Below are 27,184 nucleotides of genomic sequence, written 5' to 3' on the forward strand. Positions count from 1 at the left end.
TTGGGGGACACAGTGTGTACATTTTTAAGCTCCCTCTCCCGCCCAAAGGCTGTGCCAGTGGGCAACTGGAGCCCCCAAACTTGCTCTTCCCTAGATAACGAAGCTAGGGGCTGCCAGCGCTTGCCAGAAGTTTAGGGGCAGAATGCCCGAGCGCCGCGGAGAGCCGACGCGTGGAGCAGACGGCCTCCAGGCAGTTCACGCCGGGGCGGCTGGAGGTACCCACCGGCTGGGGCCAGGAAGCTGTGGGTACTGGAGGGCGGGGACGTAGAGGCGGGTAAGCAAAGGTCTGGCGATTGTGTCGGGAGGCGAACCGGGCGTTGGCAGCGGCGGGCGGAGCCCACGACCAGTGATGTAAGGAGTGGAGGGACCCCAGTGGGTGAGTCGGGGTTGCACTGTGAGACTCCAGGGGTGTGGGGCGGGGGATCCCAGTCCCCGCCCTGTTTTCCCCGCCCCTCCCCCGCCTTCTTTACGCCCCTCCCCCCTCCTCCCCTCTGGTTGGAAAGTTTCTAGAATCTCTTCCCAGCGGCCTTTGCGGTTCCAACATGGCGGAGCTGACGGTGGAGGTTCGCGGCTCCAACGGGGCTTTCTACAAGGTATTGACCCTGTTGCCGCTTTGTCGGGTGTTCTGGGGGCTAAGGCAGGTTTGGGGGAGGGCTGGTGGTCCCAAAGAATGAGGTTTGGAGTCGAAAAGGGCGTCCAGGCCGAAGCCGGGGCTGCTGGGTTCCTCGCTTCTCCCCCCTCCACCCGCGCGGTTTAACGGTCTCGGGGGCCAGGGCTCCGTTATGTTTTGAAACAACACGTCGGACACCTCTTGCGTTTTCCTACTTATGAACCTTATTTTTGGATGCTAGTGCGGCCCTTGGTGGGCCGGTGAGAAGAAGCCGAGTCGCTGCGGGGCGGCGAGGAGCTCCCTGGGAGCAGGCCTGAGCGCCGGGAGGTTGGGGAGTCGTGAAAGGAGGTGGTGGGATTGTGTGGTCACAGCCGCTCCCCCGCCCCTCGGACTGGGCCGAGCGGGAGCGCCTCGGCCCGCTGCTCCGACCCCTCCCCACCCCTTTGCAGGGGGGGGGGCGGTGCGTCGCGGAATCTTAAGAATTCACCTTTGTATTAGGGTCTGGGGCTAATAAACTTTAGTGTCTGACTGCGAAGCGGGTTCCGAATTGAGGGTTGAATCGAAGAGAAAACTAGAAAACCTAAGGTGGCGGGTTGAAATATTTTTGCGGCCTGGGAAATTGGGCGGCGCCTTAGCCCCTTTATTACGGAAGAAAAGGCTAGAGTTAAAGGCTTTAAAGTAAGATTGAAAAAATGAAATCGATCAGGGAGACTGCTGGGGAGGTGACTAATTTTTTTATATTAGTTATTCAGTGTTTTTGGAAAGAATTGTTGCTTTTTTGTTTCTTCCGCACGAGGTTTTTTGTTTGTTTGCACCGGGAGATGCATTATTATGGGATGGGGATTGGAAAATAGAAGAGGAATTCGAGAGTAGAGGAATTCAGTCGGGGCTTCCAATGTAAGGGAGGGGGGTGTCACATTACTGAAAATGAAATCCTTTCAGTTTAGTTTTGCCATTGTAACTGTACCTTGTCCTGATTTTTTCTCCAAAAGTATGTTACAAGATCAATACAAAATCTCCCCAGCTGTGTCTGTCAGTCAATCTTACTAAGTAAGCCAGGATCTCAAATGTTTGAGAGTCCTGGCTATTTTTATGAAGGGCCTCTCTTAATACAAGAGTATTGTGTGTACTCAGAATATATTCTCTCTGGGTTTCATTTCAGCCTACCTTTTGTCCCACGGGATTTATTTTATTTGGTGGTCGTAATTTCCTCTTGTTAGTGTTGTTTTCGTTTTGTAGGTTACTGATAAACTGTATGGATTTGGTTTAACTGTCACGTGGTGATAGCATGGTGGGGAGTCACATTTGGCGTCTAAAAGGATCTCCCTAAGCTTTTTACCAGTTGCCTTAGGTGGTCAGCAAAGTAAAAACAGTGACTGCCTGGTGGAAAGGAGGCTTTTTGCTTGACTGGATATAGATTTAATATTTGGTGTCAAAAGATCTAAGTGAAATTTGAGTAGATACTTCATTGACTTCTTATTGAAACCTAGTAGTTGACTTCTCTGAGCCCAGATACAGTTGTGGCACGATGCACAAAAAATGGGCTTGCCGTACTTTTGCTGTCCAGGGTAGGTAAGGTTCATCATGTTTGCAATTGCCCCCCGTGGAAAAGTTTCATATTCCCACTGTATGGTGATACAGTTGTGTAATGGATGTATGCTTTTTTTCCCCCTCCTCTAGGAAATTGAAAAATAAAATTTTTTTTGCCTTTAGCTATTTCGTAGCATGTGGATTGTAGAAGATTCCTTTTTTAGTCAAGTATTGGTGTTGATCGCTATAGAAAATACTTATTTCTTATTTTTATTTTGTAAGATTATTTAAGGTTATCAGCTTGAAAGTCTTAAGATTGTTTACAGCATTTTTTTGTTTGGTTGGTTTTTTTTTTTTTTTTTTTTTTTAAATTTTACTTTGAGAGTGAGAGAGCATGAGCCGGGAGAGAGGGAGAGGGAGAAGCAGACAGGGAGGACGGCAGGGGGCTCCATCCTAGGACCCAGGGATCTGAGCTGAAGGAAGACCCTTAACTGACTTGAGTCACCCAGGTGCTCTGGTGTGGGTGTTTGTTTGTTTGTTTGTTTTCCCTTTTTTTTTTTTTTTTTGTTATGTTTCGTTTTTTAATCAAATTCACAGTGAATGTCCTTGTTTTGGAACTCTGAAGTATTGTTGATCCTTATCCTTACTCTGCAGATCTGTTTGAGTCTACCTAGACTTTGAGTGGACTAATTTTTACTTCACAAAGAAAGGTATACTTTGGCAAAGGTTGGGAGGGATCCTAGCCACATTGTACTAAAATAATTGCACTTGAACGTTTGGAATTTTATGTCCTACCATAATCCACTTGCACATTGTGGAAACTGGGGTCTTCAGAACTCTTGGAAGAGCGAGAATGGTGAGGTGGGAGGAGCCCTGGATTTGAAGTTAGGTAATGGTAAACTGAATCCCCATGTATTTATCTTGTGCGTGCCTGAGCATATATTTTCTGTAAAATGAAGGGTTTGAGTTCGTTCATATCCCCAATTTTTTAATCCCGTGGAACTGCTTGCTCACTTGGAAAAAAATTGATTTACTGCACAATTATTTTTAACTACATGGATTTTTTAGATTAATTTGCATGTGGTAAAATTTACCTTTTCTGGTACATAATTACATGAGCCTTGGTACATGTGTAACAACCCCCAACACCATGGAGATCAAAGAATTCCACTGTTCCCCAAATTTCTCTTACGTACCTTTGTACGTACTCACCCCCAGATCCTAGAGCGTTTTCCTGTCCCCATAGTTTTGCCTTTGCCAGAATGTCGATTCATAGAGTATGCTGAATGTTTTGAGTCTGGCTTTTTTCATTTAGCATAGCAGCAATTTAATTTTAAGTAAAATCCTCTAATGTAAACAATAATAGTGGTCAGTGAGGGCATTTTGGAAAGAAAAGTTGTCTTTGAATAACAGCTGTTCACATTTTGGTTTATTCTTTCGGTGGTGTTCCTCAGTGTGCAGGTGATTCTGATTTTCCTTCTTTTCTTCCCTTCCCCCATATACAGACACAGCTGTAAATGCTAATCGCAATAGAATTTCAAAATCATGGGTTTAGTAGCCTGTATCATTATGCCTTGAGGCAGTACTCTGTAGACATTTGTTAAAGATACTCTGGTGGAACTGAAACTTCTTACAAATTAATTGGAACCAGTGAAAAGCTAAAAGAAGATGTGACCTAAAATTAGGATGGTTAAAAAAAAAATACTATGTTTTCTTTTTTTTTTTTTAACAGTGAATCTGTAGTTTGTTAAGGAGGTAAAAGCTTGATGTGCTTCTCTTCGCTCCTCAGCTTCTAAATCTTTGGGAATTGGGAAGCGATGTTAAGTACTTGATAGGGGATATAATTTTATATAAAAATTTGTTTATAGCCTTTTCTACCTAGAGTGAGGCATCTTAGGGTTTATACTATTGGCCATTGAAAGTGCTTTTATTTAAGAAAGAATTTACATTTTATGGTTGTTAGTGTATTTATAGAGTTGGGTGACCATTACCATAACCTTACTGTAGAACATTTCAGTTATCCCCCCAAAACCCTCTGCCCATTTGGAGTCATTAAAATGCTTAGCAACTGATATGTATGATACTGACTTTGTAATAGCATTCCAACTTGCATAGCCATGGGCAGAATATAATTTAAGTAGAGGTTGAAAGTAAGTCCCTCAATTTCTGGCTGATACAGAGGAAAGTTTCCATGGTGTTCCAAGGAAATGTGTAATCTCTGAGTTGGTTGAGTGAAATTTCAGGCCTTCTGTAGAAGACAGGATTACTTTCAGGGGCACCTGGGTGGCTCAGTGGGTTAAAGCCTCTGCCTTTGGCTCAGGTCATGATCCCAGGACCCAGGGATCCAGCCCCGCATCGGGCTCTCTGCTCAGCGGGGAGCCAGCTTCCTCCTCTCTCTCTGCCTGCCTCTCTGCCTACTTGTGATCTCTGTCAAATAAATAAAAGTTTAAAAAAAAAAAAAAGGATTACTTTCAGAGCTCTGCAATTTCTTTGACTGACTACAAATTTCAGAGTGCTACAGTATTTCCAAAATTTCCTGTTACTTTGATATTAAAATGAAATTTGAGAATAATTTAATTATGCAGTAGGTTTATTAGTATTAATTAATGATGACCGATAGAATTTTAGTAGAGGAATTTCTTGAGAGTACTGAGTTTTCAAAGTTCGTGCTGAATATTGATTTCTTTGTGCAGATTAATTGAGGAAAAGATAGATGGTGGTTGCTTTAATATTAGGGACACTGTTAAGTTAAAAAACACATTTCCACACGGGACGCCTGGGTGGCTCAGTTGCTTAAGCAGCTGCCTTCGGCTCAGGTCATGATCCCAGCGTCCTGGGATCGAGTCCCGCATCGGGCTCCTTGCTCAGCAGGGAGCCTGCTTCTCCCTCTGCCTACCATTCTGTCCGCCTGTACTCGCTCTCTCTCCCTCTCTCTCTCTGACAAATAAATAAAATCTTAAAAAAAAAAACACACATTTCCACATATTTTAAAGATAATTCCCAGTTGTACATTTTTTTTTTTTTTTAAAGATTTTATCTATCTATCTGACAGAAAGACCACAAGTAGGCAGAGAAGCAGGCAGACGGGGAGAGGGAAGCAGGCTCCCTGCTGAGCAGAGAGCCCAACATGGGGCTCCATCCCAGGACCCTGGGATTATGACCTGAGCCAAAGGTAGAGGCTTAACCCACTGAGCCACCCAGGCGCCCCCAGCTGTACATTTTTTAATTGAAAATTGTTTTTTGGCAAAAGATTTAACTTAATACTGTATGTATGGGGAGTCCACACATGGGAATTCCAAAGATCGCCCTAATCATTCATGTTTTAAAATGTGCTTTTATAAAAACTTAAAAGAACTAAGATTTAACTGAAGAAGTCACTTAATTTTTAGAAATTATACTTTTTTGTAATCTTATTTTTATATTATAAAGGCAATATGTAAGAAAAATCTGAAAACAAAAATGAAAAATATTTTTTATCTACCTAGAGATATATATTGTCAAGGTCTTGGCTTTATGTACTTAAAACATGCTTTCTTCCATATTTTCATGCACTTGTATGTTTCTTGTAACATCACATGTCTGTGTGCATTTTGTAAGATAATAGTTTACTGTGTCTGTTCCTTGTTAGTCTATGAAGCTTATACTAGTATTTTCTGATTTTGTTCTTTCAAAAACTCCATGATATAGGTGTTTTTATTCCCATTTTATATACTAGGAAACTGACAGTAACAAGTAACTTATCCATACATACAGTGGAGCTGAAATGAGATTTAACTCGAGGACTTCTCATTTCCAGTGCCTAATTTAGTATAGCATTAAGGTTCTTCAAAGGAAATCTCAGAGTAGTGGGCATATACATAAGTACTTTTTCACAGAGACAGGGCAGGGTGCATGGGTGGCTAAGTCTGTTAAGTGCTTTTGGCTCAGTTCATGATATCAGAGTCTTGGGATCCAGCCCCTTTTTTGGGCTCCCTTCTCAGCAGGGAGCCTGCTTCTCCTCCTCCCTCTCTGTTCCTCCTTGCTGCTTGTTCTCTCTCTCAAATAAATAAAATCTTTAAAAAAAAAAAAAAGATAAAGCAAACACTTGATAATTCAAGAAGCATGTTCTCTACCACAATGTTAAGGATGTAACACACTAGGTTTTTATTTTTATTTTCGTAAGTTTTATTCATTTATTTTTAGTTATCTCTGCACCCATCATGGGACTCAGACTCTTGACCCTGAGATCAAGACTTGCGGGTTCTTCTGACTGAGCCAGCCTGGTACCTCAAACTAGTGTGCCTTTTGTTTTGTTTTGTTTTAGGATTTTATTCATTTTTTAAAGAGAGAGGTAATGTGAGAGAACACAAGCAGAGATGGGGAGAGGGAGAAGTAGGATCCCCATCCCAGGACCCTGGGGTCATGAGTTGAGCCAAAGTCATGAAGTCATTTAATAGGCTTAACAGATTGAGCCACCCTTTTTTTTTTTTTTTTTTTAAATAGTCAAAAGGGTGATACGTGTTCCATGAGTGATCCTAATTCTTGAACTAGGGGGTCATAAGACCCTTTTTTTCTTTCATCTGCAGTATTTGGCAGTTTGATTGCTTTTAACAATTTATCTAGTGGTAGTATCTGCTAGGTTCTGTTGCTTTAAGGTCCTGTCTAGTTCTAAGAAAGCTATTACTTATTGAGCACTCAGGTACGTATTAGACTGTGCAGGTACTTTATATGAATTTATCTCATTTAGTTTTCAGAATCACAGTGAAGGGGAGGTAATGTTAACAGCAATTGAGGAAACTGAGGCCAACTGAATCTAGATCCATAAAATTAATAGACTGATTCAAGGTTCAGATTGGTTTTTCAGACTTCAGTAAAATATGACTTTTTAAAATACATATGTTAAAAAAAACCCCAAATGCAACATTCTAAAAAACTGAAAATTTACTATTGATGGTAATTCCTACAAGTTTGCTGTGCCACAGTACACAAGTCAAGAAATTAAGAAAACTGCTAAATATTTAGAAACATTCAACATCAGAAGCTTTAAAATCTTAACTATAGGAGCCCTTCTAAATTTGCAATCTCCATTTTTATTTTTTATTTTTTGAAGATTTACTTATTTTTTTTTTTTAAAGATTTTATTTATTTATTTGACAGAGAGAAATCACAAGTGGGCAGAGAGGCAGAGAGAGAGAGAGGAGGAAGCAGGCTCCCTGCTGAGCAGAGAGCCCGATGCGGGACTCGATCCCAGGACCCCGAGATCATGACCTGAGCCGAAGGCAGCGGCTTAACCCACTGAGCCACCCAGGCGCCCCGAAGATTTACTTATTTTAAGAGGGAGCAAGCTATGCATGAGTGGGAGGGGCAGAGGGAGAAGAGAGAATCTCAAGTGGATTCCTTGCTGAGCTGGATGGGGGGGCTAGATCCCAGGATCCTGAGATCATGACCTAAGCTGAAACCAAGAGTCAGATGCATGATGACTGTACCATCCAGGTGCCCCAACAACCTGGGTTTAAAAAATATATATATTTTCTCTAAAAAGAGTCCTGTCAGCCGTACAAAAATCTGAACAGTTGTATACTGAAGCTAATACTGAGCTGCACTTCAATACACATTCTTAGCAGAACAATTTTTTAAATATACGTACACATTCCTCACATTACAGGATAGCTGTTCATCTTCCTTATCATTATTATCTTCCTCATCCTTTGAGCCTTTCGGCCTGCCAGGGCCCTTTTTTCCTCCTTCAAAGTGATTTTCTTTTTTAAGTTTAAATGTATGGCTTCTGAAGTTATTAATTACATACTATTCCTAATAAGGTGTTAATACAGTTGGAATAAAGAGAACTGATTGGGAGGATTCTTGGAGAAGTGATTTGATCTGTGTCTTCACTTGATAAAAATCTGTTCTTTTCAATGTGGCAGTCACTAGCCACGAGTGAAATGTGCTAGTGTGAATTGAGATGTGCTTTAATTGTAAAACCTATACTGGATTTCAAAGAGTTAGTATGGAAAAAAAGAACGTAAAACAATTTTAAAATGGGATTACCTGTTAAAGTATTTTGAATATGTTGGATTAAACAAATTATTATTGAATTTAATCTTTTTTTTTTCTTATTTGAATATGGCTGGTAGAAATCTTAAAACTAGGTATATGCTTCAGATTAATTTTTTTTTAAAAGATTTTATTTATTTATTTGACAGAGAGATCACAAGTAGGCAGAGAGGCAGGCAGAGAGAGAGAGAGAGAGAGAGAAGCAGGCTGAGCAGGGAGCCTGATGCGGGGCTCTAGCCCAAGACCCTGGGATCATGACCTGAGCTGAAGGCAGAGGCTTAATCCACTGAGCCACCCAGGCGCCCCTTCAAATTATAATTTATGCTAGGCATTTATTTATTAACAATGTAATGGTTTTGCCTTCTTTTAAATGATTTATTTATTTTTTTTGACAGAGTGGACACCAGCAGGGGGAGTGGGAGAGGGAGAAGCAGGCTGAGCAAGGAGCCTAACTTTGGGCTCAGTCCCAGGATTCTGGGATCATGACCTGAGCCATAGGCAGACGCTTAAGATTGAGTCCCCCAGGTGCCCCTAGACAGTTTTTTAAAAATGCCATTCTCAGTTGCTAGCCTCATATTGCTTGCTGTAGAAAGTATTTTGGGAAATACTTGAAATGCTTTTGTGTATGCATATGCATTTTGACCATTTAACAACATGTAGGTTTAAACTACATGAATCTGCTTATATGTATAAATGTATTTTTGTCAATGATTTTACCATTTTTTCCTGGCTTTACTGGAAGAATACTGTATATATGTGTTGATAGGTTGTTTATGTAATTGGTAATGCTTCTGGTCATCAGTAGGCTATTAGTATTACGTTTTGGGGGGCCCAGATGTTAAATGTGGATTTTTAGTTGTGTTGGGGTGGGTACCCCTATCTCCTGTGTTGTTCCAGGGTCATTGTATATGGAACTTTCAAATACTTTTTTTTTTTTTAAGATTTTATTTATTTATTTGACAGATCACAAGTAGGCAGAGAGGCAGGCAGAGAAGAAGGGAAGCAGGCTCCCCGCTGAGCAGAGAGGCTCAATCCCAGGCCCCTGAGATCATGACCAGAGCTGAAGGCAGAGGGTTTAACCCACTGAGGCACCCAAGCGCCCCTTTTTCAAATAGTCTTATGATGAGGCACCTTTGGGTAATCTTGCCACGTAATATTGCGTATTTAAAGGCTTTAGAATATTATCTGGCAGATGTTTATTAGTAGTAAGAGACTTTGATCTGTTAAATTTTCTAATATCAAGTCTTCATAAAGCAGAACAAAATGAATACAAAGGATTGCTTTGTTGATTCAAATATATATTATTTATACATACAACTTTATAGTTTGTCTTATATTAAAAGATGCTGAGACAGCATTGAATCTTAGTTAAATATCAGTTGTTTTAACTTGTTTCCTTTACTTTAGCCTCAGCATTTTTTGCCAAGCTTTTTTGGGAGAATGAGTAGAGGTCCCTTCCAGTATTAATTGATGAAGTTTATAGTTATTTTTGGCAGATGAACATGGCATGCATGCGCTGTTGATTTCTTCAGGATCAAGACTCAGGCTTTCTGTATCTCTGCATTTCTTACAGGGCTTATTAATCAATAGTAAAACTTTCTTTCCATTTTGTAACTTTTTGCTTTTATATGAAAGTTTTCAGATTATAGGATGTTTTTCAAGTCTTAAGTTTTCCAGTGGCTTGTTATGTGTCTTTAGTGTATAGTAGGGCTTCTGTACATGTTCGTTGAATGAACAGCTGAATATTTCATTCTTGGCTTTGGGACACACTGATTTGTTTTTAATTTTAGGTAATATAATGGCATACATTCAAAATTAACTTCATTTTTGATTCTAATTTACGCAGTTGAAAAATTCTTTTTAGCTATTAATATATGGACCCTGTCGAGTTTTGGTGTTGTCACAGAACTTTACAGATACATAGAACTATGGGTAACTTCAGCCCTTTGCAACTGGAAAGTCATAATAGTTTCAGGTGGCTATGTGGAACCATTACGTAATTCCATTTCAAGAACTGCTGGATATGTGAAATTAACAAGCCAAGAACATTGATGTACAAGTGTTAGTATGTACTTAGGCATTCTTATGAAATCTTTATATCTTCATTGTCATTTTTTAAAGCTCAGAATAGTTAAATGTTCAATATTAGAGAATGCTGAAGGTTGACTTGGAATTTTTTCCCATGTTAGAACTTACTCCATAATGCAGTAACTTTTCTAACGTAATCAGTAAATTTCTGGACTTTACTTGGAGAACATTTGTCCATTGATTTGCAATGACTTCCACTTTTAGATTGATTTGTGTAGGTCTTCAAAAAAAGTACTGCTTGAAGTTAAGAAATTTGATTGTAGTATTAGTCTTAAATATTTGTGCTTGTTATTGGAATCAAATTTCAATTCAAATCTTGTAGGTGGTGTAGGCATCAAACAAACCAGTTTGTTAATTAGAATGTAGATTTGAGATCCCTAGAGATGGAAAAATAAAAAAAGATAACAAAGTGGTGCTGTATATGTGTGGTGCTGGTTGATAGAATGCTTTAGGATATATCTCAGTTCTTTTAAAGAATATGCATACGTAGGCACTTGTATAATTTTAACATGTAGGCATTAAGTGTTCATGAAGTTGCTTTGTTGTAAAGTTTTTCCCTTTTTTTCCTTGTTTCCCTTTGCCACGTACTCTTCTCTCATTCCCACTCCATTTCAGATAGGGTTTATAGCCAGGTATACACCCTACTAGATTTTTCTCTGCATTCAATTGTATGGTACATAGGTACATATTCATATACACATGAAGGTTTTTTTCCATCACTGCTCTATAAAATAGGATTGTGTTTTGGCTGTTTCCCCTTGAAGTGTAATTTAATTAGATTTTTTAAATTAAACTTTTTAAGATTTTAATTTACTTATTTGAGAGCGTGCACCTTACTTCCCAAAAGGCTTAACCCTTCCTGTTTTCTCTGTCAATAAATATAAAAGCTGTTCTGTACATCTTTGCCAAAAAATGGGTTCTGTAATCTTTAATTTTGGCTGTTCAGTTGGATATAAATGGTTTTCTCAGTGGAACTTTCATTTGCAGATTTTAGATTCCCTCTTGTGAATTTTAATGTATGTTGGGCATTTTGATTTGCTTTTCCATAAATTGTTTGCCTGTTTTCCTATTGAATGTCTTTTGTCACTTTTTGAGACCTCTTAGGACTCATTTGAGTGCCCCTTCTCATTTAATACCTGTCGACTTTTTGGTATCTCTGGTCATAGAGAAGTTTTATTTTTTACATAGTGAACTGTTTTTTTTTTTTCCTATCAGGGCTCCAGGGTTTCCAGTCCTGGTTAAGTGCAGCATGTGTCATCTTTATACATAGAATTTCTTAAATTTTCTTGTGTTTTTATTTATTTTATCTTCACTATATGAATTATTTTTTAATATTTAGGCAAATGTGCTACTAATGTGTATTTAAAAAAAATTGTTTTCGGGTTTGTTTTGTTTTTGCACGTGAGGGAATTAGGAGGAGGATGCCCAGCATCCAGGAAAGCTCAGTCTCATTCAGGGTTGATAGAGCCTCCTGAGAATTGCTCCAGAAAGTCTCTGGAGTGCTCCGGAAAGAATGTAGAGATTCCTTGAAGGAGGACATTGTGACTTGCTTTGTGGCAAGAATACAGCCAGTTAGGAGTTTTATTATCCTTACCTTAACTGCCTTTAGCCCTCTTGTTTTACCTATCACATACTAAGTAGTGGATCTGAGACCCAATCTTAACAGTGAAACTATTGTACCTTAGTGAGATTTTTTTTTTCCCCTTCCCTAATGAGTTCTTAATGTATCTGTTACTTGAATACACAGTCCAGGAACATAACATAAAATGTTTAATTGTAAATTATTTACAGTGCTTGATATAAGAGCACTAGGAAGAAGATTTCTCATGGTATTTTTGGGGAGAGGAGTAGCTTTAAGTACTTTTGGCACTTGAGTGTCTTGGTATACATTAGTTTAAGAAGCTTTGATTCCTTTTGCAAATTGAGACATGTACAAAATTACTTGGACAATGACAATCATCTGTGCTAGGAACCTCTAAATTTCTTAGCATAATAGGGTGTCTCATTCAAATTATTACACAGAAGCATTATTTCCTCAATTCTTGTAAGTATAGTTCATTTAGCTAGTACCATTCTAGATCCATGGAAGAGAAGTTAGTTCGTTACCCATTGTGAATGCCTTAGTGATTGGGCTGTATTCTCTTAGAAGCCTGGTTAAAATATACTGTGCTGTATTCAATTTTATTTTATTTTTACTCTTGTCAAGTGGATCGTAACCTGTAGAGTGCAAAGCAGGACAAAAGACGATTCTGATTTTTGACATGTTTGATTTGAGGTATGAAAGTGAGCCAATGACAGAGGTGTCTCTACAGTTTAAATTGCGGTTTAGAGTCTAAGGAATAGGTTAGTTTTCTATACAGATTTGGGAAGTTAGTGGAAGATCTTGTATAGTTTCATCTAAAGTGGTATTAGTTCTGAGAGACACTAAGAAGTGTTGTCAGTTAATCTGAGTGGTATTTCATACTTATCAAAAGATACTGTTATTTTTAAGATCTTCTAAGTAATCTCTACAGTCAGCTGGGCTCAGAAATAGGACACTGAGATAAGAGCCGCATGCTCCACCAACTGAGCCATCCATCCAGGATTCCCTGAAAGATGTCTTATAAATGCTTGCATGAATAAAATGGAAGATATAAACAAAATAAATTGGAGAAAACATCTTCACATTCAGGTGATAGTGTTTCTTCTTACAGTATATTCCTCAGTATCATGGAGAGCATTGATATTGTAAGCATACTTTAAAAGAGCTCTCTATTATCTCCAGGATTTTCTTGCAAGAATTTTCATCCACTCTGCAAGTTTTGGTGCTGGTGCTTTGTTGATTTTATCAGAAGGTGTCAACAGAACAACCTTCTGGTAAGAAACCTTAATCCTTCCTAAAATTGGCCTTCATTGGTTTGCTGAATGAAGTGTCAGGAGGTTGCAGTCAAGTGCTTACAGAAAATTGCAAGCAAACCAAGTTTGAACAGGCTTGAACAGTGACATTTATACCCTGATTGCTATGTGGTTATCTGGTGTTCTCTAAGATTTGCTATCAGTTTGTAAGAAGTATCTTGATTTCAGGAATGCTAAATTACTAAATTTAGTATCTAACAAATTGGGCTGGGAAGGTAGGCTGGGGCCAAAGGATGAAATTAGTAAATAAAATGGATACTTGATCAAAGGATAACAAGTGATAATGAGATCTCCAGTGGCAGTTCTTGGGAGGAGAAAGGAGGGGTGCATGGAAGGACCTGAGGTGAATTTTGCATAAATTATGCTAGTAACTTTTCTTTTCTCTTGGGTTGTTTTCCTTCCTCCCTCCCTTCCTTCCTTCCTGTCTTTCTTTTTAAAGATTTATTTATTTATTTGAGAGTAAGAGAGCGCATGAGAGAAAGAAGGTGGTCAGAGGGAGAAGCAGACTCCCCACGGAGCTGGGAGCCCATTGTGGGATTTGATCCCAGGACTTCAGGATCATGACCTGAGCCGAAGCAGTTGCTTAACCAACTGTGCCACCCAGGTGCCCTTTGGGTTTTCATAATAATTATTCACAACGGTAACTGATACAGCTGGGGAAAACGGAGAGGTAGCCCATTTAGAGGAAACAGAGTTTAACAAACTGAGCCCAGTGTCTTTATGGAGAATTTATTTTAGTCCGCATATTTTTAGAAATACAGTATTTTTGTCAAGTTTGCCTCAGTAATTAAGTCATCAAATGAAATTTTAAAATTTCATGAAAGTTTTAGAAAGACTTCAGAGAGAAAAACTTTGATAGAAATATTAAAGGTAGAGTGAATCTTATATAAGAATATTTTGAAAGAGGAGTGCTGTGTGAGAACTTTTTACCTTTTGCTTATGAGAATAAGTGTGAACTAGAGATTTTTGATGGATCCTTTTGCTTTTACTACTTGAGACTGGCGTCTCAGTAAACTCTTCTGAGAAGAATTTTGAGGTGGCTCAGTAGGTTAAGCATCTGCTTTGGACTCAGGTCATGATCCCACCGACCTAGGTTGGAGTCCCGCCTCAGGCTCCCTGCTCCGCAGGGAGTTTCCTTCTTCCTGTCCCCTTCCCTCTCTCCCTCTCCAAAGAAATAAAATCTTTGGGGGAAAAAAAAAAGAATTTTCAGGGCCTAAATCTTAGGTTTTGGATCTAGGTTTCCAGTCTAAAACCTTAGTTTAAATCAAGGATTGAAGTTGTCTGGTTCTGGGTGGTGTGCTGAGTATTAAGGTGTTTGAGTTTGTTTTCCTTTTGATAAGGAATGTAAATTTTGTGATGTAATGAGTTGCGATTACTAGTGGGTCTTTGAGAAATTTAAAGAAATGGCTGGATTTATTTGAAAGGACAGTTACCTTGCAGTCAAAGGAATTTTTCTGGATTAAGGTGTGTTCTTAGTGATTTAGTGGGAAAGTTCTCTTAAAGAAAGGATTCATGCATCTTCTTGGATTTGTAAATCACAGTTCAAAGCAAGAGCTTTTGATAAATTGGTTTTAAACACTAAAATTTTGTTTTATTTTGAGCGTCTTTTGGGTAATATCTTGCCTTTCCAGTCGTGAAGTGTATATTGAGCACCCCTCCCCTCCCCCCCAAGAACTTTGTTTTAAAAAGGGTTTTTAGGAAAGATGCTTTTATTTCTTCAAATTAGTATTGCTACTAAAATTAGCCTTTTGGAATTTAAAAGTACAAATCAGGAAAAGCACTTTATCATCTGATTGAAAAAGAGTTACTGAGAAGAGCTCCAGAGAGATGAGTGTTTAAATTCAGCATTTATAGCCTCCTAGGTGGTGAATTTGGGGGTTATGTAGATACATGTGGTTTTAGCTTTCCTTTCACTAAAATGAGGGCTCTGGAAGGTCTGTAAATGAATTTTTAAAAAATTTTTTTATTTTTTAAAGTAAGCTTTATGCCCCGTGTGGGGCTTGAACTCACAGTCCTGAGGTTCAAGAATCCCATGCTCTACTGATTGAACCAGCCATGTGCCCATAGAAATTTTATTTTTAGAATCTGGTAACTTTCCTGTAGACTGGGTCCCTGGTTATTGTCCTTATTTATTGCTGTATTTATAATCTTGGTCTTTCAATTCCTGAAATAATTCATACCATGTTTCTTTCTGCTTAACCAATAGGATTTTTTCCTTCTAAAACTGCCCTCATCAAGCTGAAAACCTGTTTCTCAGCTGTAGTGTTCTCTGTCATCAAAAAACCACCACCAACAACAAAAGAACACAACTTGCTACCTTGAGTTATTAAGTTAAAGTAAACTGTTTTTAAGGCTGTATTTTGAAAAAAAAACAGTTCTTCAAATAATACTTACTCAGCTTAGGGATTTTTGCTGTTCTCTTTATTTCATCCCTTACCTTCATTTCACACAGTTCGTGACATTTCTAGGTTTTTAGTATGTAATGTTCTGTTTGTTGCTTTGTTATGGACAACATTCTAAAGATATTTTGATCACATTTTTGATGTGTTATATTGCCTGTTTCTTATTGATGATACTTTGTAGTTAAGAATTTCACATATAAACATACAAAGGACCATCTTATAATGATGTTTTGGAATTTGCACGTTTGCATATATGTGGGAAGAGGAAAAAGAAATGTAAAAGATTTTGTTCTGAGAAATAAAGGTCCTGGGCAAGATGAATGGTGACTGAAGAGACAGAATCCCCAAAGGTTGGATTAAAACACAAGGAGGTACAGAAGTTGTGGGGACATAAAATCATAAGGCCCTGCTATTGTCTTGTGCAGACAAATATGACCATTGTTAATTTACTGTCCCCTGATTCAAAAGATTTTGGAAGTGCCTTACCCTGCTCTTTTTGGGCTTGAGTGTATAGGGACCTAGTATCATCATTTTGGTGACTTCGAGCATACAGAAAGAACCATGAGAAGTGATATCTGAGTCCTGCGTCAGATGGACACAATTTCATAGAGATCTGGCCGTTAGAAGCACATTATCCCTAGAATCTAGGGTTTGGGGATTAGAGCATTTTTGCTAAGAGTTCATTCCTAATCTATTTAATCTTACGCTTGAAGGATATTAGTAATTTGAGTATGTGTCTGGAGTTGTATTTTTTCTTAAAGTTTTTGGAAAATGTGCACCCAAACAAAGCTGATGCTGGTGGTGGAAGTAAAGTGGGGATGGGTTGGAAAGAGTTGAATGAATGTTGACATTTAGGTAGAAAAACAGGTTTATGTTAGAATGAAGAATGTAGAATTTCCCAGTGGCTTAGAGCTCTGATTTGAAGGAACTCATTTTGTAAATTATACAGAAATGGCAAAGATTTCTTGGTGAAACATTCTAGACTTTGAAAGTTGTTTGTGAAGGAGTAGAAAATTTTAATGAAAGCTGAAGAGGACTAACCTCTGATGGTAAGGTATGTTTTACTTCATATTCATGAACTTGGAAATTCTGTTTCTGAAATATTCCTTACAAATGTTAAGGGTATTAATAGAGATAGATTTGCTGGTAGCATAGCTGTTAAAGTGCTGATCAAAATCATTGCAGAAAGTGGTTGTGGTTGAACCTACTAGGAGGAGAGAAATTCATCAGGCTCTCATTATTATAACATAGTCAGATAATCAGAACTGGAATAGCAGCTCTTAATTTTTACCTTTGGGGAAGAAAGAGGAATAAAAATTGTCTCTGAAATTGCATGCAGGAACTGCTATAGCACTATTGGAAGGATTGTATCCCGTGTTTAGTCTCACATGAGGATATTTGCATTGAAATGTCCCATAGCATACAACTAAAGCAGGTGATAGATGTTTGAAGCTGGAGTGAGATCAGGGCCAAATACAAAATCATGCAATTGAGTAGCAAATGTGAGAAGAATGCAATGACTTTATTTAGTTTTATTAGTTACCTACGTTTTGTGATTGGTGAATCTATATTATGAAGGAAAATGATTTTATATTTAGCCACATCTATTACCCTCTCCTTTTCAAGAGTTTCTATCTTTAAATTTTCTGGGGTAGTAGTAGTGATCTGTTTACTTTTCAGCTCTTTTCGCTGCGCGTTTGTTTCAGTTTTTGGTTTGCTGTTTGCTTAGAATAATGTCTGACATAGAGTAAGTATTTCAATATTAATAATTGTTGCTTTGTTTTTAAAATTACTGATATTTCTGTTTTCTGAATTTCTGAAGTTTTGTTGCAGTTTTTTCTTTTCTCTTTATTGTCATTATTGTTGGTTTATCAAAGTTCCTTTAGTATTACTAAGGTGACTTTTGGACAGGAAGATGAGGTAAACTGGAAGTGTTCATCCCTGCCTCGTTTTAACCAGGTATTGCAAGTGTGTTTATTTAGCTAGTTCTTAGTGATATTATGGAGTCTCGTGTGATAAAGATGTCTTGGAAGATTATTTATTGTGAATACCTTGTGGCTCAAAGTATGTAGGATTTGACTAAGGTTGTCTTCTTGATAGTATATAAAGGGTCACTTAATGTCAGCTGTAATCATACAAGTGCTACATGGACTGCACTCCCAAGGTTACACAGTGGCAGAGCAGGTATTTGAAGTTACTCTACACTCAAGTCCTTTGCTCTTTTCTTGAATGTCAGATCTTAACAGCTTGTTTCAGCTGTATCAAATGAAGATAGATTAAAAATACTGGTTTCAAAATTAATTTTAAGAATATAAAATGATCACTGATTTTTATTACAAATCTTTACATTCATTCCAAAATGGCTTTGAGGCAGTGTACTTATTGTAGTTTTTTTGTTTTGTTTTGTTTTTTGTTTTTAAGTGAAGGTGGAAGGGAACTTAGTAGGAAAAATAAAATTAAATTAATGGAAGTTTAGTATTCAAAATGTAATAATGCTTTTTACTAATGGCGGAGTGTAGTATTTATATTTGTAATTTCACCAAGTAGTATGGTGAACATTAAATCTCACAATTTTCGTAATTCCATAAGGTATGATGCTGTAATGAACCATTAAGTTAAAATTATGCCCAAAAATGTGTAAATGCTAGAACTTGGGATATGAACCTTGGCAGCCTGATTAAGAGCATGAACTCCTAGTCACAGTACTAAAGACAGCCTTGCTCACTTTGAGTATAGACTAATACCTATGATGTTTCAGGGATGTACATTGATTTTTTTTCCCAATTCCAGGGTAGGTGACACTATGTAGAAACAGATTTTAAGAGGCTAAGTAACTTCTGAGGATGTGTAGCTCATTATGATGGAGATGGAAATCAAACCCACATCTGCCTAATTCCAAGCTTTGGGTTCTTTTCAGTGTTCAATGTTTGTATGTGTAATATAGGCTTTTGCAATTAATGTAACTTTTTTTAAGTGCTCTCTCTAAAGTGGGGCTTGAACTTACAACCTTGGGATCAAAAGTTGCATGTTCTACTGACCAGGCCAATGAGGTACCCCTAATGTAATGTTTAACTGGATATTGCCATGCTTTTGATAATGTTTTTGTTTTTTGCAGGGATTTATCAAAGATGTTCATGAAGACTCCCTCACAGTTGTTTTTGAGAACAAGTAAGTCATTTTTTGATCAATAGAGATCTTAAAGATTGGTTGTGCTAAATTCGTGTTTGCTTCTGGGTGTTCTGATTGCCAGTGGAAAATGATTTTGCTTTTGGGTGGGAGTCTTCGGTTGTTTGATCATCTTAAAAGTTCAGGTAGTTCTAGTTTTGATGACTTTTCACCTCTTTTTCTTTCCACAGTATACTTGTTACTTTTTGCATGACTTTTTTTGGTAAAAACATAATGTGAACATGAATTAGTATTTTTTTGCAAAAATCAGATGGCACAAATGGGATTATACTATGCATAATTCTTAAAATCCCAGAATGTTGAAATGATGTTGTCGAAGGCTTTCCAAATGGCTGCTGGTTTGTATTGGGTTGCCTTTAATTTAAACTTGGTATTAATTAGGAGTATCAGTTTTATAGTTGTAGGGCCTAGGCCTTGTTTTAAAAATGTGAAAGATGGGCACCCTGGTGGCTCATTCGCTTAAGTTCTTTCGGTTAAGCGGCTGCTTTTGGCTCAGATCACGACCCTGGAATCCTGGGTTTGAGTCCACTTTGGGGGGGGGTCCCTACTTAGCGGGGATCCTGCCCATTCCCCTGCTCCTAATCCTCTCTTCCCAAGTAAATGTGAAAGTATGTTGGGCTTGGTTTGGAAGAGTTGTAAAGGAGCACTGTATAATTGAAGGTCAAAAGATGTCTTCAACTTTAACTTTCAAACTGATTCTGGAATGGCCTGAAGAGAGATCTGCCCAGCAGCTTTGTGTGTAGAAACATGTGTTGGGGTGATTCCTGTCTTTGCAGCTGCCATTTAAATAGTAATGGTGAAAAGAAAGCACTCAAAAGTCTTGTTTACTGATGTTTTGCATAGCATCTTCAGTTGGAAGCCATAGGAATTTATTTGATATTTTATGTGCTAGTGTACCTCCCAGGCATATGAATATTATTAGAATAGGGAGGAATTTTTAATTTTATCAATCCAGTTTATACAGTATGACACGAAAAATGTTAGTTAAGCAGTAGTGAAGTTTGTTTTAATTTGGTCATATTTGCTATAAAGATAGAAGTCAGCTTTTCCCAAGTTTTGATATTAACATGTATATTTATTGCAGAAAATGTAAATTCTGTGTAAGAAAATTAAATCTTGAAATTCAGTTATGTAAAATAGTAATTTTCTGCATTTCTGTGAACATGTGCACATGAATTATGAAGTTAATATTCTGTAAGCTCTGAAATTCTGTTCCTTTGAGAAGTCATACTTGTAAGATTATTTGAAATAAGTTGGTTGCACTGTTTATTGACAATGTAGATGTGACATTATTTCAAGTCTGATTTATTACTATGAACTTAGCCTATTTCATTTTTAGAAAACTGTATGTACTGTTACTTTAGGATGAGTAATTTGGACAGTTACACATAATTAGTATTTATGATGTTAATTTATGAACTTCATCAAGAGTCATGCAAAAATTTTAACAGACTAATTACTTGGAAGAATGTAATATGAATGAAGCTTGCTTTTCATTAGGGAAAGCTAAATGATTAATTCAGATATACAACAGTAAGCGTAGACTACAGCTTAAATATTAGGGGCTTTTCGAATAATCTGTTTCAAAATTGTTAATTCCTTTCCTGATGTTTCAGCTGGCAGCCAGAACGCCAGGTTCCATTTAATGAAGTTAGATTACCACCACCACCTGACATAAAAAAAGAAATCAGTGAAGGAGATGAAGTAGAGGTATGTATTTTAAGGTTTTTTGTGTGTGTGACTTTGTTTTAAATAAATACACTTTTAGGAAAATCTGTTTAGCTGATAGTTTTGCTGGTCTTTCTGTTGTTAATTGGCTGTGTAATGTATATAGCAGGGCTTGAGTTTTGGAGTCAGTTGGGATTCATGTCTTAGCTTTAACATTTTTAGCTTTGTGTCCTTGCTCAAGTTTCCTTACCATGAAAATAATAATTTTGGAGTTAAGAATGATAGTGTAGGGGCGCCTGGGTGGCTCAGTGAGTTAAGCCGCTGCCTTCGGCTCAGGTCATGATCTCAGAGTCCTGGGATCGAGCCCCACATCGGGCTCTCTGCTCAGCAGGGAGCCTGCTTCCTCCTCTCTCTCTGCCTGCCTCTCTGCCTGCTTGTGACCTCTGTGTGTCAAATAAATAAATAAAATCTTAAAAAAAAAAAAAAAGAATGATAGTGTATTTGAATTGGTTTGTATAGAATATGGCACAGAGAGCTGTGTGGTGTTGGTTGCTGTTTTCCTTTTTGCTAATCACTTTAAAACTTTTCTTGTACTTTTTCTCTTAGTATCTTTATAATATATTAATAGTCCTTTATTGTGATCATTAATATAGTTGATACATAAAAATGTGAAATATTGTATACACATACTGTCTTGTTGAATACTTTAGAAATGTCCAGAAGATTTTAAAAGTACAGAAAACCAAAAAGGAATAAATAGGAATTACATGAGAAGAAAAAAACCACTATTCACTGTATTTGTCAGTCACAGGCTGTCCCCTATTTTTAAAAATAAAAGTGGGATCATATAGTGCTATTTCTTTGTACGTTGCTTTTTTCACACTAGTGGAGTTTGGATGTCTATTTTCAGTATGTTAATGTTGTTAAATATGCCTGATGTTATGTGAAATGAAATATGGAAGTAATTGTCAAATAGAGGTGTTGTGAGTCTGTTGGAAATAGGAAACTTGTGATTTTCAAGAAATTGATGTAATTCCTTCGAGGTGCTCTAATATGCTAAATATGTTTTTCTAGTTTATGTAGGGTCGGGTTGGGGGTATCTGGAGGTATAGGAACACTTAAACAGATGAAATAATCTGTCTTAAATGTTTTTATAAGCACTTAGCAGTATGTATTCTGTGCCAGACAGTGTTCTGAGTCTTGGCATATGAACTCACTTAGGTATGTTTTTTACTTTTTGTAAATTCTATTGGTAAATTTCGAGTTCCTATTAATCGTAGATGTTAATGTGCTAGGAACCCAAAGAATGGTGGCACTTTTAATTCCTGGTAGCCTAAATTCCTTTCCATTCTGAAATTTGGCCTAGATTTTAATTACTTGCTCTAAATTCACTAGGAACCCTTTTGCTTTTGCTAAATCAATTTTGTTACGGCTTAATTGTACTTTCTCTTTTATAGTTCATATCCACCAAAAGTGGAAACTAAGGACTTCTTTCTAAGGAGTCTTGTAACTGTAGTCTGGGTGTGATATGTATTTGTGTCTTTTAGGGAAGTATCATAGATGGTATGGGAAGACACAGGGAAACAAAGTGGTGAAGTGTTTGCAGTAAAGGAGTGTGAAATAGGCTACTGGTGGGTACTGCTGCTGATTACTACTATACTTGTTCACTTGGACTTTAGACTCCAGTGAAAATGTTTTTCTCAGCAATGAATCCTTTTCTAATCAACATCTTTTTGTAGGGAGGGGTAAAAATTTATATCTGTTTCAGAAGTTTTTTCCTCTGGAATTCTTGTGATGAGTCGGGGCAGGCAAGGAATGACTTCGTTTTGGAAATGTTCTGGAAGTAGAAATGTGTGGTGGTTAGTTGTGAAACTAGTGCTTTTCATAGTTTTTAAATTTTTCAGATAATGATAGTGTCAAGGCTCAGATTAAAGGAAAAACTTGGTGGTGTGCTTGTGGTGGTGCTATTGTGCTTTCCCCTGTCTCAGACTAAGTTGTTCCTGGACCATCTTTTTAGCCTGCCTCTCCAGCTGTATACAAAATATTGGTGTAAGAGATGGAACGATTTGGAAATTGATTATTGCAGAGTGTTTTCTTTCACATTGTCTTCTATGGTTCCATTTTGGTGAAGTTTGCTCCTTAAATTACGAGAATCATTATCTGAAATTAAGATGTCATTTTTTTCCACTTTTGAAAAATTTGAAAATTTACATACATAAAGAATTTTAAAATCAATCTTGCCACCCATAGATTCCAAATTTTTGAAACTACTTACTCTTTTTAAAAATTTTTAAAAATTGTAATTCTAGTGTAGTTAATATACAGTGTTTGATTAGTTTTAGGTATACAATATAGTGATTGTGTAGGTTTATATGTGTTAACTCAGGGCTTATCAAGGTAAGTGTACTCAAAATCTCTTTCACCTCTTTCACCCATTCCCCTACCCATTTCCCCTCTGGTAACCTTCTGTTTTCTATACTTACAAGTTTGTGCTTTGGTTTGTCTTTTTTTTTCCCCTTTGCTTTATTTCTTAAATTCCACATATGAGTGAACTCATACAGCATTTGCCTTTCTTTAACTTGCTTATTTTGCTGAACATTGTTCTCTCTAGCTCCATCTATGTTGTTGCAATTGGCAACATTTTATTCTTTTTAATGGCTCAGGTAATATTCTGTTGTGTGTGTATCTTTGTGTATACACCCCCTCCCTATCTTTGTCCATTCATCAGTTGATCCGCATTAGGGCTGCTTCTATAGTTTGGCTATTGTAAATAATCCTGCAGTAAACATTGAGGTGCATATATCCCTTTGAATTAGTGTTTCTGTATTCTTTGCGTAAATACCCAGTGGTGTGATTACTGAGTATTTAGGGTAGTTCTCTTTTTAATCTCCTCCCCCTTTAAATTGTACTAAAGTTTAATGTAAAAAATGAAATGATACAGTATTATATAAAATAAAAAAAACAAACTTCCTCTTAGTGTAGATATACTTGTCTGTACACTCTCGCTTAAATCTCATTTACGAGAATTGTATTTTTCTTTGCATTTTAAAAGAGTTTAAAGTTAAATTGGGAATGTTATATGTTTGTGATTTCTGTATTCAGTCAGTTGGGATATAATGGACATTTTCATGCTGCACATAACAGATTTACTTGATTCTTTATAACCACCCCATAATATTTTTTAGTACAGACGTATCATAATTAGAAATTAAAATTACTGACAGATTTTTTTGCTGTTGCCAAAAAATAAACACAGAGTAATGTCCTTAAGTAAACCGCTCTTCTGATTTTATGGAATCTTAAGTGGTTCACTTGCTAAATTGGAGGCGTATATATTTAAAATTTTGATGGTACCAGAACATACAATTTTGTCCTCCAAAAGTGCTAATACATGAAGGTGTTTGTTTCCTCATAGATTGACTGGCTGGGTTATTATTAAGTTGTAAAGTTTTATAAAACTGGTAACAGGAAAGCTGATGTGTTCAGTGTTAATATTTCCTTTATCACTAGTGATATGGAGCATCTTTTAGTTTATTGGCTGTAAGCCAATATGAATTTTGTGTGTTTTTGTTTATGTGGATTTTGATGTAGGAAATCTTTGTATTTTATGGGTAATTTTTTATCTGTGGTGCTTTCTCCTGGACAGTTAAAAAGTATATTTAATGGCTTTTCCCATGAAGTTTATTGTATTCTAGTCTGCTAAGTTTTTGGTGTGGCATTCAGGATACTTTTTTCAGTATTTCTACAGGTATGGTCTTTGTTGTTTTAAGGAGTATTTTTTTGTTGTTGTTTTGCTTTTTTAAGCTTTATTTATTTTAGAGATGGTGAGTGGTGTGCATGTTAGGGAGGGGCAGAGGAAGAGTGGGACAGAGAATCCCAACCCAACTCCCTGCTGAGCATGTGGCCCCATGTATGGGGCTCCATCCCACCACACTGAGATCATGACCTGAGCTGAAATCAAGAACCACCTAACCCACTGAGCCACTCAGGCTCCCCAGGAGTATTTAGGTTTTTAATCTAACTTGATACTTTTCTCTAGACGAATTCATTGCACAGTATGTTTTAGTATATTAATTTAAGTCATCAGCCACTGTTTCTGTCAGTCACATACCATATAGCATTAAGTAACAGTTGACGCTTGTATAGCACTAACATGTATAAGCTATAACTGGCTTTTTAAAATTTTAAGATTTTATTTATTTGAGAGAGAGAGTGGGCACTTACATGTGCAGGAGCCAGAGGTGGGGGTGATGAAGTGGGTTGAGGTGGGTAGAGGCAGAGGGGAAGGGACAGACACCACCACCATCACCCCCCCCCCCACCCCCGCCAAGCAGGGAGCCCTACCCAGTGCTCAGTCAGAGGACTCCTGGATCATGACCTGAGCTGAAGGCAGATGCTTAACTGAATGAGCCACCTAGCACCCCCAACTGGCTTTTTAAAAAGATTATCTGAGTTTGACATAACAGTTTCTTGAGGGCGTCTTCTAAGCTCTATGAATACTTACTAAGCTTTCCAAGGTCACACAGGCTGAAGGTTGGGAAACCGAGACCAGTTCCAGTTTTTGACTTGAATGTTATTCTCTGATACGTTCGTTACACTATTTCATAGTGTTGTCAGTTTTGTGCCAGACTCACAACTCTTGTTCTTTTGTACCTCTAAGAACCCTTCTTCTTTTAAGAAGGGAAAGGCGACTTTGATTTGGTCATCACTAATGGATTTAGAACAAAAAGATTTTTTTTGAGGGAGATTTTTATTGAGTCTCTTCAGTCATTTAAAGTTCAGTATGACAGTTTCTTTCTTGTAAGTCAGGAATGGTTGAATTTTGACAATTTCATATGGTTTATCCTAAAATTTTACTACTGTAAAAATGTTTGGCTACTTGAGGTTCATCTTTCCAGTCAATATATGAGGCTTACATGGAATTATAGAACATAAATTAGTGTCATGGTCTAATGTCCTTAAGGAAGCACTATATGATTTATAAGAGAAAGAAGGTTTTGAAACAAAGGTTTAAAATCCAAAGCCTTATTTTTAAACCTCTTAGTGGCTTTTTCTTTGACTTTTTTAAAAAGTGGCATGTGTTTTAAGATCTTTAACATTTGATAGAAGAAAAATTTTTCAGTAAGTGCTTGCTTTGCTGACTTTGCTAACTTAAGATTGCTAAGAAAGGGGTGCCTGAGTGGCTCAGTTGTTAAGTGTTGCCCTCTGCTTAGGTCATGATCCTGGGATCGAACCCCGCATCAGGCTCTGTGCTCCGTGGGAAGCCTGCTTCTCTCTATCCCACTCCCTCTGCTTGTGTTCTCTTTCTCTTTCTCTCTGTGTCAAATAAATAAAATCTTAAAAAAAAAAAAAAGATTGCTAAGAAAATGCTCACCTTATGAAATTGGAAATCATGGGAAAATGATTTCTTTAAATTTTCTTAAGCTGGATATATAATATAGTATTCTGGGATACTGGAAGTGCAATCGAGAATGTTTTTTTCCTGAGTGATTTCACATGTGAATTGTTTTGTTTTTTAATTATAGATACCTGCTTTGTTCAGGAGGTTAGTACATGAGCTCACACAAACACATTCCGTAGGAAGGCTGACACTGAAGCCAGTATATAATTCTACAAGGTTTTTCTCTTGGGTTTAACATATTTGATTAAAAAAACTTTTTTTTTTTTTTTTTTTTTTAAAATTGTGGTGCTTTCTGGTTGAGATAAGAATTGTCAAGTTTCTGTTCTTGTGGCATAAACCTTTTTTTTTTTTTTTAAATGGTGACTTGTCAGATGTTATGTTCCTATGTCTTTATATTTCAATTATAATGTTGGGATAGATGCCTTGAGAGAAACAAGAGTAATAAGAACAATTTGAGATAAGAGACTCCCATATCTGAAAATTTAAGAAAAACTTTTTTTTATTTACTGAGAGAGGGAGGGGCGGGGGTAGGACCTGTAAGCCTATGTGAGATGGGAGAGGGACATAGGCAGATGGAGAGAGAGATTCTCAGATTCCATGCAGAGGGTCCCAATGGCGGGCTTATTCTCAGGATCTTGAGATCATGACCTGAGCTGAAATCAAGAGTTGGATGTTTAGGGGTGCCTGCGTGGCTCAGTCAGTTAAGCATCTGCCTTCTGTTCAGGTCATGATCCCAAGGTCCTTGGATCAAGCCCCTCATTGGGCTCCCTCCTTAGTGGGGAAGCTGTTTCTCCCTCTCCCTGCTGTTTCCCTTGCTTATGCTGGCATGCACACTTGAGCGTGCTCTAATAATAATAAAAAAAAAAATCTTAAAAAAAAAAGTGTTGGATGCTTAACTAGCTAAACCACCCAGGTGCCCACCCTTACCTTAAAATTTTTAAAATTCAGTATTTTTTTATACAAAAGATGAAGATACATGTAGTTTCCATTTTGCCTTTGTTAATTATTTTTTAAAAGACTTTATTTATTTGACAGCATAAGAAGGTGGAATGGCAGGGAGAAGGAGAAGCAGGCTCCCCCCCTGAGCAGAGAGCACCTATGCGGGTCAGGGATTGATCCCAGGAGTTGGGATCATAACCTGAGCTGAAGGATGCTTAACCTACTGGGCCATCCAGGTGTCCCTCTGTTCTACCTTTAAAAAATGTCTCAATTTGATTATTGCAACCAGTCTGAAAATTTTATCTATCTGTAATTAGTCTTTCTTATAATGCCAAGTTTGCAGTTAGTCTTAGGGCTTGGGAAATTTGCATATGTTTAAAGAAGAGGTAAACATTCTTGATTGTTGTTACATGGGAAATGGCTATTTTCCAA

At 37.5% G+C, this 27,184-nt stretch overlaps 1 protein-coding gene across 5 annotated transcripts in view; it reads left to right on the forward strand.

Moving 5' to 3' along the window:
* Positions 1-359: 359 nt before the first annotated feature.
* Positions 360-27,184, forward strand: part of FXR1 (FMR1 autosomal homolog 1) — a 59,062-nt gene continuing 32,237 nt past the window's right edge. For all 5 annotated transcript variants that reach the window (XM_082744683.1, XM_082744684.1, XM_082744685.1 and 2 more), the window contains exons 1-3: positions 360-593; positions 18,674-18,726; positions 20,361-20,454. In XM_082744683.1, the coding sequence (XP_082600809.1) occupies positions 543-593; positions 18,674-18,726; positions 20,361-20,454 (198 nt within the window). In that variant the 5' untranslated portion in view covers positions 360-542. The remainder of the gene's footprint in view (positions 594-18,673; positions 18,727-20,360; positions 20,455-27,184) is intronic.

This window comes from Mustela nivalis, assembly GCF_964662115.1.
Source record: "Mustela nivalis genome assembly, chromosome: 1".
Lineage (NCBI taxonomy): Eukaryota > Metazoa > Chordata > Mammalia > Carnivora > Mustelidae > Mustela > Mustela nivalis.